The sequence below is a fragment of the Bubalus bubalis genome, chromosome 9 (assembly GCF_019923935.1).
Source record: "Bubalus bubalis isolate 160015118507 breed Murrah chromosome 9, NDDB_SH_1, whole genome shotgun sequence".
NCBI classification, from domain to species: domain Eukaryota; kingdom Metazoa; phylum Chordata; class Mammalia; order Artiodactyla; family Bovidae; genus Bubalus; species Bubalus bubalis.
In genome coordinates, this window is record NC_059165.1 from 70,508,899 (window position 1) to 70,528,888 (window position 19,990).

The 19,990-nt window shown below is 47.1% G+C and overlaps 1 protein-coding gene and 1 pseudogene across 3 annotated transcripts in view; both read left to right on the forward strand.

The window, feature by feature from the left end:
- The first annotated feature begins 513 nt into the window (after nt 1–513).
- Nucleotides 514–995, forward strand: LOC123335278 (annotated as a pseudogene).
- Nucleotides 996–11,565: 10,570 nt separating this feature from the next.
- Nucleotides 11,566–19,990, forward strand: part of ZNF496 (zinc finger protein 496) — a 46,881-nt gene continuing 38,456 nt past the window's right edge. Inside the window, exons 1-5 of one of the 3 annotated variants that reach the window (XM_044947700.1) lie at nt 11,566–12,213; nt 12,373–12,598; nt 13,984–14,100; nt 14,407–14,875; nt 15,293–15,476. In XM_044947700.1, the coding sequence (XP_044803635.1) occupies nt 14,486–14,875; nt 15,293–15,476 (574 nt within the window). In that variant the 5' untranslated portion in view covers nt 11,566–12,213; nt 12,373–12,598; nt 13,984–14,100; nt 14,407–14,485. The remainder of the gene's footprint in view (nt 12,214–12,372; nt 12,599–13,983; nt 14,101–14,406; nt 14,876–15,292; nt 15,477–19,990) is intronic. The other 2 variants (XM_025292854.2, XM_025292853.2) reach the window with 2 other exon arrangements.

Sequence of the window (19,990 nt, forward strand, 5' to 3'; positions counted from 1 at the left end):
TGACAATTCATTTCTTAAACAATACATTTCTGAGTGTCAGACAAGAGCCCACTCTTGGGCCCTGGAAAAGGGGTTCCCTTCCTTCAACACATGGGGTCTCAAAGAGTCAGGCATGACTTAGCAATTGAACAACAACAAGGAGGAATTATGAAAGGTGAGAGGGTCCAGTGGAGAACAGAAGAGAAGGCCAAGGGCGTGGATTGTCCAGCCTCCAGCAACCAGAGGCTGTTATAACAGACCAGGCAGCAGTCCCTGTAAACAGTCCCAGAAATCAGAGGTCAGATGAACTTGTTGAGTCCCTGGAAATTCCTTAAATACCCTATTAACTTTTCCAGGCTTTGTTTTCAACTCAGTTAAGAAGTTTGATGCTGGTAACTTCTGAGGATTTATCAGGGTGTTAACTCTGCACTAGTAGAATAAGTAAATTTTAAAACAAAACAGGAAGACCAAGTTGGGTCGCTGCCACCATTGTGCCAGCTCCTTGGATCTCAATGAGGCTGGGTGATGCTCCAGAATGGGAGACAAGCCAATTTGGGAGCAGATTGGCTCTAGCTTCATTCAACATTACTACCAGTTATTTGATAATGATAGAATCCAACTAGGAGCAGTTTATTTCAACGTCTCAGGATTCACATGGGAAGGACAGCAATTCCAAGGGAAAGCTGCCATTGTGAAGAAGTTGCCTAGCTTCCATCCCAGAAAACCCAGCACAGCATCATGGCTCAGGACCATCAGCCCATGCCGGATAGTTGCATCATCAGCACAGTTTTGGCCAGCTCAAGGCCAATGAAGACTCCATCATGTGGTTCCACCAGATGTTCCAATTAAAGAGCATCAAGGTTGCTTGGATTTGTACCAATGACATGTTCAAGGCTTGCCCTGCACAACTTGGACTGAACTCCTCCCAGCCAGGCATTCATGCTATTTCTTCTTCCTCTTCCACTTACTATTCAACTACTCACATTCCTCCAGATGCTCCTAATATCAACAAATAAGCAGGGCTTTGGTGGGAATGGGTGCAGTGTGCTGCTCTACTGAGCTGTTTTGCATGATATTTGGATCCTAGACTAGCTGCATCTGATAGAAGTTTGTGTTGTACCAGCATATACCTTGGAATGACTTAAGTAATGCAAAAGGTTGTCTTTTTTTCTTTTTTTGAAAATCTACTGACAAATTGCTTTAGTAACCCATAAAAGTGAAGGAGAAAGCCTCATTACCCAGATACTGATTTGTTCAGATGTTTCAATGCCTCATCATGCAATAAAACCATAAATATTTTCCTAACAACAACAACAAAAAGAACAAGCAATTATATCAAGTAATTGTGAGGATAAAGGCAGATTTTTTTTTTTTTTTTTTTTTTAAAGTGAGGCTAGGGCTTCCCTGGTAGCTCAGAGGTTAAAGCGTCTGCCTGTGATGCGGGAGACCAGAGTTCGATCCCTGGGTTGGGAAGATCCCCTGGAGAAGGAAATGGCAACCCACTCCAGTACTCTTGCCAGGAAAATCCCATGGATGGAGGAGCCTGGTAGGGCTCCTTTACAGTCCATGGGGCTGTAAAGAGTCACGCGACAGAGCGACTTCACTTTCACTTTCAAGGATACAAGTAGATGATAACCTTTCAACTAGCCTAAATAATGTAAAGAAAGAAAATAAGAATACAAAGTAACATTTAAACTATCTGTTTCTAGTTTGGGAGGCCTGGATCATTCAGGCCACAGAGGAAGAGAGCTGTGTTTGCATTGAGTTGGTTATAGACAGTACATCTGTCTCATTTGTTAAGTCCCAGTAGCCTGCCTCCCTTCTGACACAGCTGGGGAGTCTCCAGGAAGGCTACCAGCATGAGCCAGACCCAGGGCCCACCCTACAATTCGGAATTCTGGGTATTACTATTTGTGATGAGGTTTAGGAGCCAGACCTTTATTCCCAAAGCCCACAACACAGGCTTTAGGATGTTATTTCTCAGCAAGTTACTACAAGATGAGTTTTTAGTTCCCAGACTTTCTACAGTTCTGGGAGAGAATTTTTACCTGACAATGCCTTTCCACAACCTAATGGTGACTGAGACATACAAGACCCCTCATCAGTGGCTGGACTCAATTATAGTTACGGGGCAGCTGACTTTCTGGCCTTCAACTCCCATACTCACTAACAACTGTCTGTTTTCTTGTCAAGTCAGTAAGCCAGCAGCCCACATATCTCTCTCCTGGGTTTTCCCAAAATACTTAACTGAACTCTGGTACACATCACAGTTCCCTTAGCCTAAGGAGAACGCTTCATCAACACTCCACTGTGTTAAAAGACCCATAAGAGCCTATAATAGTATTAAAGAAAAATTATTCATGACACTATTTAAAGCACAATAAGGCAGTCTTTATTCAGGGGACTACTGGGATAGGTGTACAGACCACCGAAGTGGGATTCTGTAATGGAGAGAATGATTAGGCTCAACTCCAAAGGCAAAAAGGAAAGGTCGAAATTCATAGCCAAGGAGCAAGGTCAGGGGATAGAATATTACCAAGGGAAAACCTTAGGAGTAAAGGGGCATTCAGGATAAAGCAACCTGACCTAAGGGGATTCTTGCTTAAGGCAGGCCAGGGTGATCAGATATCACCTGAGGGATGGTGGGGAGGATGAGCAACCTGATCAGAGATTTCAAGGGTAATCAGAAATCTTGAGGGTGGGGGCCTCTGGTTAAACTGACTGAGCAGGATTCCTCCTAAAGTTGGACAATGTAAAGCAAGAATGGAGGCCTGAAAGTCAGATATAGTTGGAAAAATGCTCAGGGAAACCTGGATAGAGTTTGGCTGAATAGAGCATCTGACAACACTCCAGCCTTTTTTCTGCATAATAGAATAGAGCAGAAATTATTGGCGTGAATCATGATTTGTATGTCTTTGGGCTGCAGGCAAAAAAAATCATGAGAAGTACTAGCTTACCAGTGAAATCCAAATTCTTTAGCCTCTAACCTCATCTGCAGGTTGGTCACACAATTCCCTCCAAATAACAAGTATTTTGTATGATGGTCATTCACTCACTTATTTCATCTTCGTGTTGTGCCAATGAGGTTTTCCCATCTTCCAGAAGAAGCTCCATTTGCTCACCCTTGAGCCAGGCTGCTCTGAGTTGACACCCAGTAAATGCTAAATTGAATTAACTCAAAGAGGAGAGTGATTAGGACAGTATATGTGCTGGCAATTATCTCTGTGTTCCAAGGAGATGACCTCAACAAAAACAACCAGAATGCAAAAGAGATGAATGGGGGCTCTGTCAGTTTTAACCAGTTAGGTAGGTTGGGGAGGTAAAAGGCAGAGAAAAGCCGATAACTTTCATGTTTCAATGCAGGGTCTCAAATTTATCTACAAAAGACTGAGCAAGGCTGGAAATAATCACAAACAGGCAGAAGTAAGACTGTGACAAGTATTCTAATATTATAGGCCAAATTAGTGGGTGTGTGAGGGTGGGTGGGTCAAGGCCTGTGTTTGTTTGTTTTTAATATTTACTTATTTGGCTGCACAAGGTCTTAGTTGCAGCATGCAGGATCTAATTCCCTAACCAGGGCTCAAATCCAGGCCCCTTGCACTGGGAACACGGAGTCTTAGCTACTGGGCCACCAGGGAAGCACCCAGGCCTGTGTTAGTTCCTTAGGGCTGCCGTAACAAATCGTACAGACTGGGTAACCTGAAACAACAGGAATTTCTTCTCTCACAGTTCTGGAGGCCAGAGTGTGAAATCAAGGCGTGGCAGGACCACACTCTAGGGGGAGAATCCTTCCTTGCTTTCTCTTAGCATCTGGTGATTACCAGCAATCCCTGGCATTCCTGGCCTTGTAGACACACCACTCCCATCTCTGGCTTCATGGTCACATGGCCTTCATCCTGGTATTTATCTTCATATGACCTACTCATAAGGAACCCATCATTGGACTTCAAGCTCACTCTAATTCAGTATGACCTTGTCATAACTTGTTCACAACTGCAAAGATCCTATTTCCAAATAAGGCTACTTCCACAGTAATAAGAGATCAGGATTTAAGTATATCATGTTGTGGGATACATTTTGACCCATTACAGGACTCCCACTGCCATCCCTATCTGCACGTGAAATAAACTAAGCTTGAGGGAATGGGGCTAAAGGGAGACTGGAAAAATTAGAAGGGTCAGTAGTGTCAGGAAATTCCTGAAATAGATCATGCTATGTTTAAAAGATTTAGTGAAAGCACTCAGAGTATCTGAGGAATAAGGACTCAGAATTCAGAATTCTCTATGTCTGGAGCAAAAATACATAGTGACTACCATCCAGGTGTTCAGTAGCAGAAACTCAAACTGAGATGCACTATAATTACAGGTGTTGAACACTAAGAAGTTTAAAAGTTCATGTACAGCTAACTGAGGAGGAAAGGGGGACTATGACGTGTAAGTACCTCCTAAGTATCCCTGACTCTGTGCTGGGGCGCGTGTGCGTGTGCTAAGTCACTCAGGCATGTCTGACTCTTTGCAAACCTATGAATTGTAGCCCGCCAGGCTCCTCTGTCCATGGGATTCTCCAGGCAAGAGTACTGGAGTGGGTTACCATGCCCTCCTCCAGGGGATCTTCCCCACCCAGGAATCCAACCCATATCTCCTGCAAATCCTGCACTGCAGGTGGATTCTTTATCACTGAGCCACCGGAGAAGCCCCTGTCACTGGAGTACTTATGCAAAAAATTTTGTTTGATTCATGTGACCCAGGTATTGTATCATCATATATGAGTAGAGAAATTTATCCACTGCCTCCCAACATCTAAGCAACCTGCAGAGCAATGGAACAGAAATAAGATTTCCCTGTTCCTGAGACTGACTGAGAAAAAATACCTAAGATAAAGGTACTCCATGGTTATATGACTTAAACCACACTTGAATAGGAAGGCTAGATAGAGATGAAGGGGCTAGCAAAGGTTCTGTGCTCTGAGAAGGGATCAGGACACACCTTAGAGTGTGGGATCCAGCATGTAGTGAACACTTCTGTCCTACAGGACAGACTCCAAGCTCTTCATGTGGCCCTGAGGGCTCCAGCTTCCTGGGATTCCAGTGTGCATTAAGTGATAAAATGCAGATGGTAAGCCTAGCATATGCCGAACATATTGTGCATGACATCTGCCTTCCCCACCCCGATCCCCATACATCTGGGATCCTTGACCAGTTTTCTCTCCCTGAGCTCCAGCTTCCTGAAATTCCAGGATCCTGGGATTCACCTCACTTAAGGAACAGACAGAATGAAAGGGAACATTCAAAGAACTGCAATGGCCAGGGTTGATTCCCTCCAGAAAGAGTCAAAGACTACCCAGGAGCAAAACTGAAAATTAGAGTGGACAGAGAAAACAGGCAGGAGGACTTCCCTCATGATACAGTGGTTCAGAATCCGCTTGCTAGTGCAGAAGACACAAGTTCGATGCCTGCTCTGGGATTTTCCACCTGCCTCAAGAGAACCAAGCCCGAGGGTGAGCTCTAGAGACTGTGAGCCACAACTTCTGAAGCTTGCTTGCCCAGAACCCGTGCTCTGCAAGGCACAAAGCCATTACAATGAGAAGGCTGAGCACAGCAACTAAAGAGTAGCCCTCGCTCACTGCAACTAGAGAAAGCCTGTGCACAGCAATGAAGACCAAGCACAGCCAAAATAAATAAAATTTTTTTTAAAAAAACAGGCAGGAAAGACAGACACATAAAGCATCTATGTGTTCACAGGAAGCATGGTTTTCCTAAGGTTTTAATAAATAAAATTTTTTTAAAAAAGAACAGGCAGGAAAGACAGACACAATAAAGTATCTATGTGTTTACAGGAAACATGGCTTTCCTAAGGTTTTGCCGCAACTGTGAAATGCCACAATGCACCTATCTTGGAGTGACTCTTATTTTCTTACCACCCACACCCCAGATCTGCTTGCTATACTCATGTGTGACTATTCCATTAAGTCACCCTCACCTCCTGACAACTCATGATCCTTAGTTAATCCCACCTGTCCTGAGTCCACCTCTAAAGAGCATCCAAAGTGCAAATGACCCCTACTTCCCTAACACCCTCCTCCTTCTCCTCCATCCTTGGCACCTTTTTCCAGTGAACAACTGGGTTATTTTAGGTGCTTTCATTGGAGCCCTTGAATAGTTGGTTATGTTGGTCTTTGTGTAGTTCTCAAAGTCTTTTTGACTTTGGCAAAAGGAACAAAACAAAACAAAATATAAAAATAGATGAGCAGCCTTCATGTGACAGCTGGGAGGCCTGTATTGCAAGAAAATTAATCAAGCCAAATTTCTTCACTCAGTGGGTTCTCGGAGCCCTTTTTATCAGCCATAACCTCTGCTGGATATTGGGGTACCAGGTCAGAACCCTATTGTCCTTGCTTCCTAGAAGTCTATGAAGAAGTCATAGTAATACTCAGCACTGTTATTCTTAGGACTGCTAGTCAAGCTATAGTTTGTTGAGCATCTACTCTGCCCAGAATCATGCTGACTTCTTTACAACAGAGCTTCCCAAACTGCAAAGAGCTGGACTTCCCTGGTGGAAGTGGAAGTGGAGCTTCCACTGCAAGGGGCATGGGTTCAAACACCAGTCAGGGAACTAAGATCCCACATGCCATTCAACTCACCCAAAAAAAACAAAACAAAACAAATTGCAAGTAACTAGAAAGTCTAGTCCTAGTATTTGGTTAATGATTCAGACTGTGTTTGGGACCCGAAGGTTCTATTTCTAATGAGCTCTCAGGTAAGCCAGATGTGGCTGTCCAGGAATCAGACAACAAGGTGTCACATTTTATACACCTGTATTTGTCATTCATTTACAAGTACATCCTGTGGAATGATGACCTTCTCCCCAGGGGAAGATGTAATTGCTGCCCTTCTGTTTGTAGATACGGCATTTTGGGGAAAGCTATACGTGGTACTTTATGGTGCAAAGTTCACTTTCCATGTTTGGCATAATCTATGGTTTCCTTTGCTACAGTCCATTCACCTTTCTACTCTGCAAGGTGAGTGTGTCATGCCTTCCTCCTGCTCTCACATCTCTACTATCTCTTGTTCCTTCCTGTCAGTCAGGGTTCTCCAGAGAAACAAAACCAATAGGGGGTGTGTGTGTGTGTATGAAGAAGGGAGGGGACCGATTGATTTATTTCACAAGACTGGTTCACATAATTGTGGAGGCTTGCAAGCCCAAAATGTGCAAGGTAGGCCAGCAGATCAGAGACCAAGGGAAGAGATGATGTTGCAGTTCAAGATAGAAGGCAGTTTGCAGGCAGAATTCCTTAAGTGTGGGATGGGGGGAGGACAGTGTGTGTGTGTGTGTGTGTGTGTAAACCTCAGTCTTTACTCTTGTTTTAATCTTTTGGCAGTGCCGCAGGGCATGTGTGATCTTGGTTCCTCAACCAGGGATCAAACTCATGCCCCCTACATTGTTAAAACTCTGTGCCGTCTTAACCACTGGACCACCAGGGAATTCCCTTGGTCTTTACTCTTAGAGACTAACTGATTGAAGCCCATTCATTTATGGAGGATAATCTGTTTTATGCAAAGTCTACCAATTTAAATGTTAATCTCATTCAAAAAGTATCTTCACAGCAAATTTGAGACTTCTGTGTGATCAAATGACTGGGCACCAAGACCTTGCCAAATTGATGCATAAAATAAACCATCACATCCTGCTTCTTTTGCTGAAGTGTCTGTGTATTCAGAAGTCCACCATGGAGTTTCACTCACTTGCTCCCTGTTAGGCTCAGGGTCCAGAGACCGTCTTGCCTCCTCTTCTCCCTTCTCTGCTCCTCCTGGCTCCTGCCCAGCCCCTCCTTCCTTTAAGCCACACACTGTAATTCTCCCATCTTTAAGATGGGACCCATTCTCCTTCAGCTACTACCACTTTTTTCTACCCAACTGTCTCCACTCCCTCACCTCCTTTCTCTCTCCAAACTACCCCATCCCAGCAGCTCTACCTCTGTTCTGCTCAGGGGGCCTCTATACCAAATAGTATGGGTCAATGCTCTTATCAGTGGTTTTTCTTCATTTCATTTGATCTTGCAGCAGCACTTATCCTCATTGACTATCCCTCTTTCTTGAAAACACCTTTGCCTGCATGGGATTCCAAGGCTCAGCACTGCCCAGACTTCTCTCCACTTCATAGTGGCTGCTCCTTCTCCTCCCCCTACCCCCTTCCCCCTTTCCTCTTTTTCCCCTCTGGATCTCTCTCCCCTCTTTCTAGTCTCCAAAGCTAGTGTGGACCATTCAACTTCTCCAAGACAGCTCCTCTACCCATGCTAGTCTATTCTAGGATCTCAACTCCTATTGTGTGCTGTGACAACAGATTTCCACCTCTAGCCTTTGCTTTCTCCCAGAACCATCATAGCTATTTGTCTTGAGCATTTCAGACCTAGCAAGTCCAAAACTCATCTTTGTCTCCCAACCCCTTCCCAGAAACTGTTTTGCAGTTTCCTGAGCAGACTCTCCAATCACCCAACTAGGGCCAAAACTACACACATTTCTCACTCCTTTCACCCAGTAGCACACCATGGAGGAAACCACTACTGCTTACCAGCCTCACCTCCACCAGCTGACTCTGGAATGGCCCATGTCCTGCTTGCATTTCTGTGGCTGCTTCAAAAATAGCCTCTGCCTCCCTCTATCCAGATCCAATCTGCTGTGCACAGTGATAATGATAAAATTAAAACCCCATCAAGCCATGCCCTCACTTGAAAATTTCTAAGTGTAAAATCCATGGTTACTCCATTCCAGTCTCCCCTTTCTCTAGCCAGAGGACAAACCTCCTTCTTTATTGCCTTTGCATATGCTGTTCCTCTGCTGCACACTTCTGTTCAATTTGCCCTCCACCTGCTCTCTGCTCAAATGTTATCTTATGAAGGTCCTACCCAACCACCCTAGCAGGCTCCTTCTTACCTTGTTTTATTTTTTCATGCCATCTATCATTTGATTCCTCTTCTAGCTCCTAAAAGCCAGGATTGTCTATCCACTATGATCTCCCCAAGGTTGGCAAAATTGGTGGCACACAGCAAGCACTTTATAAAAATACATTCAATCAGCAACATAATAGAAACCAAATGAAACATTACTTGTGAGATGGCTCAATGGTCCTTAAGTAGGATTTACATTCAGGGTTTTCTGTTGCTTTACTCGTGGTATCTGTCATAATCCCATTTGATGTCAAAAAAGTACCTTCCCATGGTCTCCAGTTGCCACCCCACCTCCACCCCAAGCTGACACACCATGGCCCTCACTCACTAACTGCCTCCCTGTGCTTCTACATGTTTAGGGCCTTTGCTGTCATGGTGGCCTCCACTTGGGACCCTGTTTTCACCCATGCTTGGGCTTGATCAACTCCCTCACCTCAGATGTCACCATCACAGTGGAACCTGCCCTGACCTCTTTCTTAATACTGTGACCATCCCCAGCTCATTCCCAGCATCCATTACCTGATATTGCTCAACGTTCTTCTTCCTCTCCAGTGCAAATCAAACATAGCAGATCACTTTATTGATTTTGTCCTGCCCTTCTCACCGATCCCCTCAGCCAATCACAGACGCACCCTGAGAACCTGGAATAGAACCTAGCACCATGAATGCCTAGTGAGTACTCAGTACACGTTTGTCAAATAACTGAATGGCCCCACACATTCAGTAAGGTAGACGGCATTATCCATTTTTTGGGTGAAGAAACTGAGGCACAGAAAGGTTAAGTATAGCCAAGATCATCTGGTTAGGAATTGACAAGGCAGGTTTTAACCTGGGTGCTCTGACTCATAACCACTGTACTGAGCAAAATGCAGTAAATAAACACAAAGCTTCGAAGAGAGAGTTCACAGAGAGGTGTCAGTTCAGGGAAAGAAACTAGACAGGGCAGTGAGGACTGATCTGATGCTGTGAGTTAGGGATTTCTGGGCTCTGAATTTACCTGCTTTAGAACTGCAGTGGACAGAACTATGAGCTCAGATTACCAACACTTAACAGGTAGTTCCCTCACCCAACCGATCACAGGGCTGGGAACTCAGGCATATAGGATCTGGACTTTTAGAGCAGGCTGCACTATTTGCCAAAGCACCTTAGTCTGACCTGCCTTGGCTAATCCTTGGTTCCTCCCCTGCTCTCCTCCAAGCCATGGTGCCTGGCTGGTGCTCCTGAGAAAGGGATACACATGAGTTCTGTTGAATCCAGTTAAATCTGAAGGGGGTAGTTCCCACTGGTATCTGCAGGTTCCAGGGAGATGGGTGACCCTGACTGCACCTGGCTGTCATTTGGGAGACCAATCACTGTTCACAAAAATGAATTTTACTCCTTTGCTTTATCTCCTGCAAAAGTCACAGAATCCAAGCATATCCCAAACGGTGGCTCCCTGTTAACTCCCTTACTCAGGAATGATTATTTGTTATTTAGAGGAAGAAACAAAAGGCTCCCAAGTCCTTGAAATGAGGAAAGCAATGCCAAGATATCCAGTTCCAGACCCCCCTTGGTGGTCCAGTGGTTTAGATTCTGTGCTTCCAATTCAGAGGGTGCAGGTTCCACCCCTGGTTGGGGAACTGGGACGCCACATGCCATGCGGCACCACCAAAAAATATATAAATAAATACATAAATACAGTTTCAGGGTCCATCCACCTCTTTCACATCTGTTCAACCAGCCCACTTCCTTTCTTTAGGGGAACTGGTATTGTTCTGCTTGATCTGACCGGACATCAGTTATCTGCAGTAGTGTATCCTCTCTAGTCTGTCTGCATGCTCAGTCATGGCAAGAACTGGAGTGGGTCGCCATTTATTTCCTCCTTCAGGGGATCTTCCAGACCCAGGAATCCAATCCGCATATGCAGTGGCTCCTGCATTGGCAGGCGGATTCTTTACCAATTCTTTACCACTTGAGCCACCTGGGAAGCCCATCCTCTTTAGCAGATAGAGACATCTCTTTGCCTTCTTCTATGGGAAAGTTCAACTTCAGTGCTCAGCAGATGAAAAAAGAGAAGTGTCGGTGTCAATCAGCTCTGCTCAGGACCCCCAGACATGCTTTCTCCCAAGCTCCAGAACCTGGAAGATTAAGGATGGTTCCAGGAAGACCTGTCTTCGAGCTACATGTTCAGCATAGTGTAGTGGCAAGGAGCCCTGTCTAGAAGTCCAGAGGCCCTAATTCTTCCTGGCCTTCGCCGCGACTCGACTTCAAGTCAAAGTCCATTAGCCCGTTCCCCTGACCCAGTGTGAACAGCTAGCTACACCCTACACTTAAGGGAGCAATAAGCACCCCGACCACCCACTGGGGGCCAAGACGGACCGAAGTCCCTCTGGGCCCTCCCTGGGTTGTCCTGATGCCCAGAAGGGACGTGTAACGAGTAGCTGTGAAACTCCGCAAACCCTCCGAAAGCCAGGGCTGACACCTTGGGCATCCGATAGAGGACAGAGGCGGGAGGTGAGTCTTCCTTTCCCGAGCCTTCCTCGCCTCTCCAGCGGCCGCGGGTCGAGGGTAGAGGAGCGGTTTAGACTGGAAGGAGGTTGGGCCTGCAGGCGTTGGGGGTGGGGTGGGGGGGTGGGGGTGCCACACGGGGATTCTGAAATGTAACGGCCCGCGGTGCGCTGCAGCCTTCTTCCTCCGCTCCCCCTCCCAACTCCAGCATTCAGCCTCGGCTCCCGGATCGGCCCTTCCGGGAGTAAACAAGCCCCTTGTACGAGTCCCAAGGCGGTGAACAGAGAAGAGAGGAGCCCCGAGACCAACCTTCCCACAGGCGGCCGCCCACAGCAGGGCGCACCCGCGCGACCCTCCAGCTGGCCCGGTTCTCTGCCCCGCCACTCCGCCACCCGCCTCCAGGCGCGGTCCCCGTCGCGCCTTCGAGGCCCCTGCCTCCCGCCCCGCCTCGACGCGCGCCCCCGGCGCAAGCCCGCGGGGAGGCCCGGCAGAGGCGGCTTGACGGACCCACAAAGCCCCCGGCCAGGCGCCGAGGCCTGGGCGCGCGCGAAGCGGGGCGTGGCAGGGCGGGGCGCGCCGGCCGGGCCGGGCCGGGGGTGTCGAATGTCACCCCTAGCGCACACCTCGGCCGGGGGGCGGAGGAGAGAACCACTGAGATGCGGAGACCTCCCCGGTCCTAGAGCGGAGCAGGAAGTGTCCCAGGGGAGGGAGCCGGAGGGCTTCGGCCTTTCCTTTCCTCAGCGTCCGGCGGGCTCCGGAGGCGGTCAGGCCTGTACGGCCCGCCAACTGGGACTCGGCGAGGAGGTGAGTACGGCCCGGGCGGCCCCGGCTTCTGCGGCCCGCGCACGCGACTGCGCGCTCCTCGGTCCCCTGGCTCCCAGCCCCGCGCGCTCCGGCCTCCCTTCCCAGAGCTGAGCTCTGAATCTCTGGGCAGGGGGATGAGACGACACAAATGTTTTTCAGGCGCCTGCATTTGATCCCACTTCTTCCCTCTTAAGCGGAGCCGTGGTTTTCTGGATGAGCAGGAGACGGGATCTTGGCTAGCCAGGGACAGAGTGGCCCTCGCAGAGAACCCGCCTCAGGAAGGACACCCGGGAGACCGGGCTGGAAGGATGAGGAGCTGCCGCCGTAGACTTCCGCCGCAGGAGGGCTTTGAGGTAGACGCTGAGAAGGAGTTCCATGCTGTGAGGTGAGGAGCCGGGAGCTGGCTAGAGTGGAGGTGGGTGCGGGTGTATAGGGAGGGAAAAAGGAGAGAAATCTGGATCAAAGGAAAGCTTGCCCCTTTCCCTGGCATACGGTATGCTCATCCCCTTCCCTTTCAGCTCATCCAGCTCCGTTCCTTCTCGTAGAGCGGCTTATAAGTACGCCCCGCCCCCTGTTGGATCCTCTTGAATTAATCAACGTTAATTCATTCATCACTCATCGTTTCTGAGCTTCCTACGTGCCGGTGCCAGGGTGACAGGAACGGCTGTCTGGTTAGGGATGATGGGCTAAGCCCAGAGCCAGATGCCCTAGAGTACTAAGGGTGGGTGCAGACCTGAGGAACCTCGAGGCCCTGGAGGTGTGTGATGGCCGAGTTCAGGGAAGGTGGAGTTGAGTAGGGCTGAGATTGGGTGTCAGATGCATGAACAGACACTGGGGGAAATCCTGTGGTGGGGCAAACTGTAATGTGTGCTGGCATGCTGGGGAGCCTCCTAAACCGGGTGTTGAGAGCAAGGGACCACGTCCAATGATCTCAGAGGCCTAATGGTGGGGGAGGGGACCGTATTTGCCATTCGTTTTCTCTGGGTCCCGTACTCTGGTTTAGTGGCTGCTACTCTGATGTTGCCCTGCAAATGTTCACTGAGGAGATGCAGGGGCTCCTGAGCCCCTCATATGTGGAGGCTGTGCCATTAGTGCCCCACCTCTATCCTGCCTGGGGAAGGTCTGTGAGGTGTGTGTGGTTTTCTTCATTGTGGTTTGAAGATGACAAGAGAAGAGAAGGCAAGATAGGTGGAGGCCAGGTCAAAAGTCCAGACATCTTTAAATATATACTGAAGTTTACTATTCAGACTTCAGTGAATTTGGTGGAGGCTCCTTTTAAAACCCCGGTGCTTTTAAATACTTACTGTTATTTTTATGTAGTAAACTCAGGGTGTGCCTCTTTTGACTCTCCCCATCTCTTGTTTGGGGGCTTCCCTGGTGGCTCAGCAGTAAAGAATCTGCCTGTAATTCAGGAGATGCAGGTTAGGTCCCTGGGTCGGAAAGATCCTCTGGAGGAGGGCATGACAACCCAATCCAGTATTGTTGCCTGGAGAATCCCCATGGACAGAGGAGCCTGGCAGGCTACAGTCCATCGCATCACAAAGAGTTGGACACAACTGAGCGACTGACGTGCACACATGCTTCTTTTGTCTGGGTGTCTTCTGGGCTGTCTGCTTTCTTCCCTGCTTCCTGGTGCATATTCCACTGAGCAAGGCTTACTCGCTCTGTGTTGGTCTAACTCTGATAGCACTCACTACCAGCAGGGTGAATTTCCTGTCCTGGATCAGCTTTGAAGGCTTTTCCTGTGCATGTCTGTCTTTGTCTTTTCAGCTCATTTTGTAAAGGTCTCAAGGGCAAGGACGGTGACTTTGGCTCTGAAGCCTCAAGATAGCGGCCTTCTCAGCTCGTCCATTTCAGGTCCCTTCCAGGAGGACCTGGCCATCGAAGGTACCACAGAGTGTTAATTACCATCTCTCTCCTGCATGCGGCCCCATTGGTCTCCTGGGATGCTTGGAACACCAGTGCCACATTGAAATGTCACTGCTTTTCTCCTGGACTGCCTGCCTTGTTCATCCAATCCTCAGTTAGGGAAATCATATAATGATGCTTTTGGGAATGGGGTTGTTCCTTCTCTGCCTTTATGTAAGGATCATCCACACTGACAAATGTCACATATCCTGGTGCTTCTCCCAAAGGCTGATCTCTGTGGGCTTTTTCACTTTTCCCATCACCACCCCCAAAAAACTACTACAGGAGACCAGAACATTGAAGCCAGTGATTTCTGTTTGGAAATAGGGTCGTCTTCTGCTGCTGACCCCCATCAAATCCCATCATGCCCACAGCCCTGTGCCCCCGAGTCTTGGCTCCAAAGGAAAGTGAGGAGCCCAGGAAAATGAGGAGCCCACCGGGAGAGAACCCTTCCTCCCAGGGTGAGCTTCCCAGTCCCGAGTCCTCCCGCCGCCTCTTCCGACGTTTCTGCTACCAGGAGGCTGCAGGCCCCCGGGAGGCCCTACACCGCCTCTGGGACCTATGCCGGGGCTGGCTGCGACCTGAAAGGCACACCAAGGAGCAAATCCTGGAGCTGCTGGTGCTGGAGCAGTTCTTGGCCATCCTGCCCCGGGAGGTCCAGGGCTGGGTGCGGGCCCAGGAACCTGAGAGTGGTGATCAGGCTGTGTCTGCTGTGGAGGCCCTGGAACGAGAGCCAGGGAGACCCTGGCAATGGGTGAGCAGAGGGGGCTGGGCTAGGCTGGCTGGGAGGATGGGAAGGGAAAGGGAGAGAGTGGGGCTGGGCAGCAGATGTGGAGAGGGTGGCCACGCACTTTGATGCTTTGGTGGGGTCACATATTCCCTGGCCAGGGATGAGGAATTCCATCTAGAGCCATGTGCTTTCGTTATGTCCACATTGAAGTTTGATACCCCCAAAAGGCAGAATCCATTACCTAAAGGCTCTAATTTGTGACACGGTTTTGTCATCTCTCTTTATAGCCTGAACAAGGTGGGTCTGTGCTTCTCATGGTTGTGTTAATGGTCAGTAGGCCCAGGGAGGGGGAAGTTTGCCCAGTCCCTGGCACAATTGCTGGTCCTCATCTGACCAGGGACCTCTCCACCGAGCTCTAAAGAGCCCTCTCTGGGATTGCAGCTCAAGCACTGTGAAGACCCTGTGGTGATTGACGATGGGGACAGCCCTCCAGACCAAGAGCAAGAGCAGCTGCCAGCAGAGCCCCACAGTGACCTTGCAAAGAGCCAGGATGCCCAGCCCATAGCTCTGGCTCAGAGCCCTGGGCTTCCAAGCAGGCTCTCAGGCCAGCTCAGCGGGGACCCAGGTAGGGTGCCCATGGGAGTGGGGGAGGGGCGTTTGTTCCTGGCCCTGTGCACTTGGAAGTAGCTCTTGACATTTTTGGTTCTCTCCTGCCCCCTGAGTGGCCCTGAACCTTTTTCAGGGTCTGGTCCTTCCCTAGAACAATTCAATGAGAATCTCATGAGAGTGTCCTCTTTGTGGTGCCAGGTCTGCCCAGAGGGACCTCTTCTGTGAGTAGGTGTTTTTTGAGGCTGCATCATCTCACTGCTTTGAGGGCGCATCTCTGAGTTTGTTTTGTTGGTTTGGAGACAGCTGGGCACCATCACTGTCCAAATAGGGCCTGCGTGGGGAGCTGAGTATAGCCATGTCCTCTGAGTATAGACATGTCTCTGAACATCTCTTTTCTCACTTAAGTAGCTTCTGCTCTCAAGATTTTATAATGTTGAAAGAAAACATAAAAATGCCCCCTAGGGAACAGGGTGATATGTATGTCTCAAAATTGTACTTATTTTAATTGAAAATATTTTATTGTTAACCATTGTGTGAGCCTTCAGCAAGTTGAAATCTTTTTGCTGATGAAAGGTCTTGCCTCCATGTTGGTGGCTGCTGACTCATCAAAATGGCAGTTGCTGAAGGTTGGCGTAACTGGCAGTGTCTTAAAATGAGACAGTAATTAACTTTTGCCTCATCGATTGAATCATTCCTTTCAGGAACAATTTTTCTATAGTATATAATGCTGTTTCATAGCATTTTACCCACAGAACTTTTTTCTTTTTAAAATAGAATCAGTCCTCTCACTGTCATTGCTGTATCAATTGAGTTCATGTAATATTCTAAAGCTTTTGTTGCCATTTCACCAGCAGTTTTCACAGCACCTTCACCAGGAGTAGATGTCATCTCAAGAAACTGCTTTCTCTACTCATCCATAAGAAGCAACTCTTCAAGTTTTATCATAAGATTTTCACAAGTCAGTCACATCTTCAAGCTCCACTTCTAATTCTGTTTCTTTGCTGTTTCTACCACATCTGCCATCTCTTTCTCCACTCAAGCCTTGAACCACTCAAAGTCATCCATGAGGATTGGTGTCAACTTCTTTCAAACTCCTGTTGTGTTGATGTTGATATTTTGGTATCTTCCCATGAGTGGTTTTTTTTTTCCTGGCCATGCCGATTTGTGGGATTTTTGTTCCCTGACCAGCTGTTGAACCTGAGCCCTGGCAGTGAAAGCGCTGAGTCCTAACCACTGGTGGTGGTGGTTTAGTCGCTAAGTTGTGTCCAACTCTTATGACCCCATGGACTGTAGCCTGCCAGACTCCTCTGTCCATGGGATTCTCCAAGCAAGAATACTGGGGTGGGTTGCCATTTCCTTCTCCAGGGGATCTTCCTGATACAGGGATCAAACCTGGGTCTCCTGCATTGCAGACAGATTCTTTACCTACTGAGCTATGTGGGAAGCCCCTAACTACTAGACCACCGGGAATGTTCTCATGAATATTCTAATGGCATCTAGAACAGTGAATCCCTTCCAGGAGATTTTCAGTTTACTTTGTCCAGATCCATCAGAAGAATCACTGTGTATGGCAGCTATAGCTTTGTGAAATGTATTTCTTACCTTAAATAATAAGACTTGAAAGTTGAAACTACTCTTTGATCTATGAGCTTCAGAATGGATGTTGTGTTAGTAGGCCTGAAAACAACATTAATCTTGTATATCTCCATCAGAGATCTCTTGGGAGACTATTCAAAAAGCAGTACTATTTTGAAAGGAATCTTTATTTCTGAGCAGTAAGTCTCTTCAGTGGGGCTTAAAATATTCAGTAAACCATGTTGTAACCAGATGTGCTGTCATCTAGGCTTTGTTCCATTTATAGAGCACAGGCGGAGTGGCTTTAGCATAATTCTTCAGGGTCCTAGGAGTTTTGGAATGGTAAATGAGCATTGGTTTCAACTTACAGTCACCAGCTGCATTAGTGCCTAACAAGAGAGTCAGCCTGTTCTTTAAAGCTTTGAAGCCAGGCATTGCCCTTTCTGTAGCTATGAAAGTCCTATGTGGCATCTTCTTCCAATATAAAGCTGCTTTATCCACACTGAAAATCTGTTGTGCAGTGTAGGCACCATCGTTAATGATGTTAACTTGATATTCTGGATAACTTGTTGTTTCACCTTGCACTTTTATATTATGGAGAAGAGCTTTTTTCCTTGAGTCTTGTGAACCAGCATTTGCTAGTTTCAAACGTTTTATTTATGGTTTTTTTACCTCTCTCAGCCTTTGTAGAATAAAAAGAAGTACGGCCTTGTTCTGGATTAGGTTTTGGCTTAATGGAATGTTGAGGCTTGTTTGATCTATCCAGACCACTAAAACTTCCACTGTACCAGCAATAAGGCTATGGCACCATCTTGTGTGTTCATTGGAGTAGCACTTTTAATTTCTTGCAATAACTTTTTGTTTGCATTCACAACTTGGCTGTTTGATGCAAGAGGCCTAGCTTTTAGCCTGCCTCAGCTTTTTTTATTTTTAATATTTATTTATTTGGTTGGTGGCGTGCAGAATCTTTAATTGCTGCATGCAAACTCTTAGTTGCTACTTGTGGGACCTAGTTCCCTGACCAGGGATTGAACCCAGGCCGCCTGCATTGGGAGTGCAGTCTTAGCCACTGGGCCGCACAAGGGAAGTCCCTCAGTGTGTTTCAGCTTTTGATATGCCTTCCTCACTGTTTTAAATCTTCTAATGTGATAGGTATGTGGCTCTTCCTTTCATTTGAATACTTAGAGGCCCTTGTAGGATTGTTCATTGGCCTTATTTCAGTATTGTTGTGTCTCACAGAATAGAGGTCCAAGAAGAGGGAGAGAAATGAGGGAGCCAGCATAACACACACAACATTTATCTGTTAAATTTGCTGTCTTATGTGGGCAGAGTTTATGGCACCCCAAAACAATTACAATAGTAACCAAAGTTACTGTATAGTAATAGTAATCAAAGCTCACTGATCACAGGTCACTGTGACAGGATAATAATGAAAAAGTTTGAAATATTATGAGAACTCTCAAAATGTGACACAGAAACATGAAGTAAGCAAATGCTGTTGGGAAATTGGCACCAGTAGGATTGCTTTGATGCAGAGTTGCCAAAAATCTTTACTTTTTAAAACACATAATATCTGCAAAGTGCAATAAAATGAGGTATGCTTGGCTACCCATAAAATACTGACTAGCGGGGGTGAGTTGCCCGTGATTTTTTTTTTTTTTTTTTTTTGGCTGCACTGTGGCGTTCACTAGTTGTGGCATGCAAACTCCTAGGGTTTTTGTTTTTTAATTTTACTTATTTCTTTTTGTCTGTGCCAGCTCTTTGTTGCTGTGAGGGTTTTTCTCCGGTTGCGGTACATGGGCTTTTCATGCAGAGCCCAGACCCTAAGATGTGCTTCAGTAGTTGCGGCGCATGAGCTCAGTAGTTGTAGTTCCCAGACTCTAGAGCACAGGCTCAATAGTTGTAGTGCACACACTTAGTTGCTCCAAGACTTGTGGAATCTTCCTAGACCAGGGATTGAACTTCCTGCATTGGCAAGTGGATTCTTTGCCACTGAGCCACCATGAAAGTCCAGGGAGTTTTTTTAAGATTTTTTTTTTTTTTTTTTTTTTTTTTGCTGCACCTTGTAGCATGTGGGATCTAGTACCCTGTAATCAGGGATTGAATCTGAGCCCCTACATTGGGAGCATGGAGTCTTAAACGCTGGACCACCAGGGAAGTCCCCTGCCCATGATTTTTAGTTGTAATCACCATGGAAAAAATTGGTGCTCTCAGGTTGAAGAGAGTGACCTGTATGGTGTGAGGGTTAGCTCAGGTGCACTTATCACTTTGTACTACAATTATAGATGGCAGAAGAAAGTATAAGGAGACCAGAAATCCATTCTTGGTGATTCACAGAAATTGTCTTTACTGTAATAAGCTTTGGAGTGTAGAAAAGTTACATATTACGTTTCTTTATGTGTGAAACTATACTAATTTTTGTACAAATCAAATAAACTCCAACCTTTCCTTGGTTAAAAGTCAAGACAGATGTGCTAGTTTTTTGGGGCTGCTGTAATACAGTCCCACAGACTGGGCAGCTGAAATAACAGAAATTTCTGTGTCCTAACATGGTCTTCATTATGTATGTCTGTGTCTTAATCTCCTCTTCTTATGAGAGCATCAGGCATATTGGGTTAGGGCTCACTCCCATTACCTCATTTTAACTTAATTACTGCTTGAAAAATCCTATGTCCAAATTTATTCCCGTTCTGAGGTATTGGGGGTTGGGTCTTTAATATGAATTCAGTGGAGATGCAATTCAGCCCACAACCACAGGCGTGAGAAACAACCATTTGCCCAGATAAACAATGCTTCCCAGGTGGCACTAGTGGTAAAGAACCCACCTGCCATTGCAGGAGACCCAAGAGATGCAGGTTCAATCCCTGGGTTGGGAAGATCCCCTGGGGGAGAACCACCATGGCAACCCACTCCAATATTCCTGCCTGGAGAATCCCATGGACAGAGGAGCTTGGT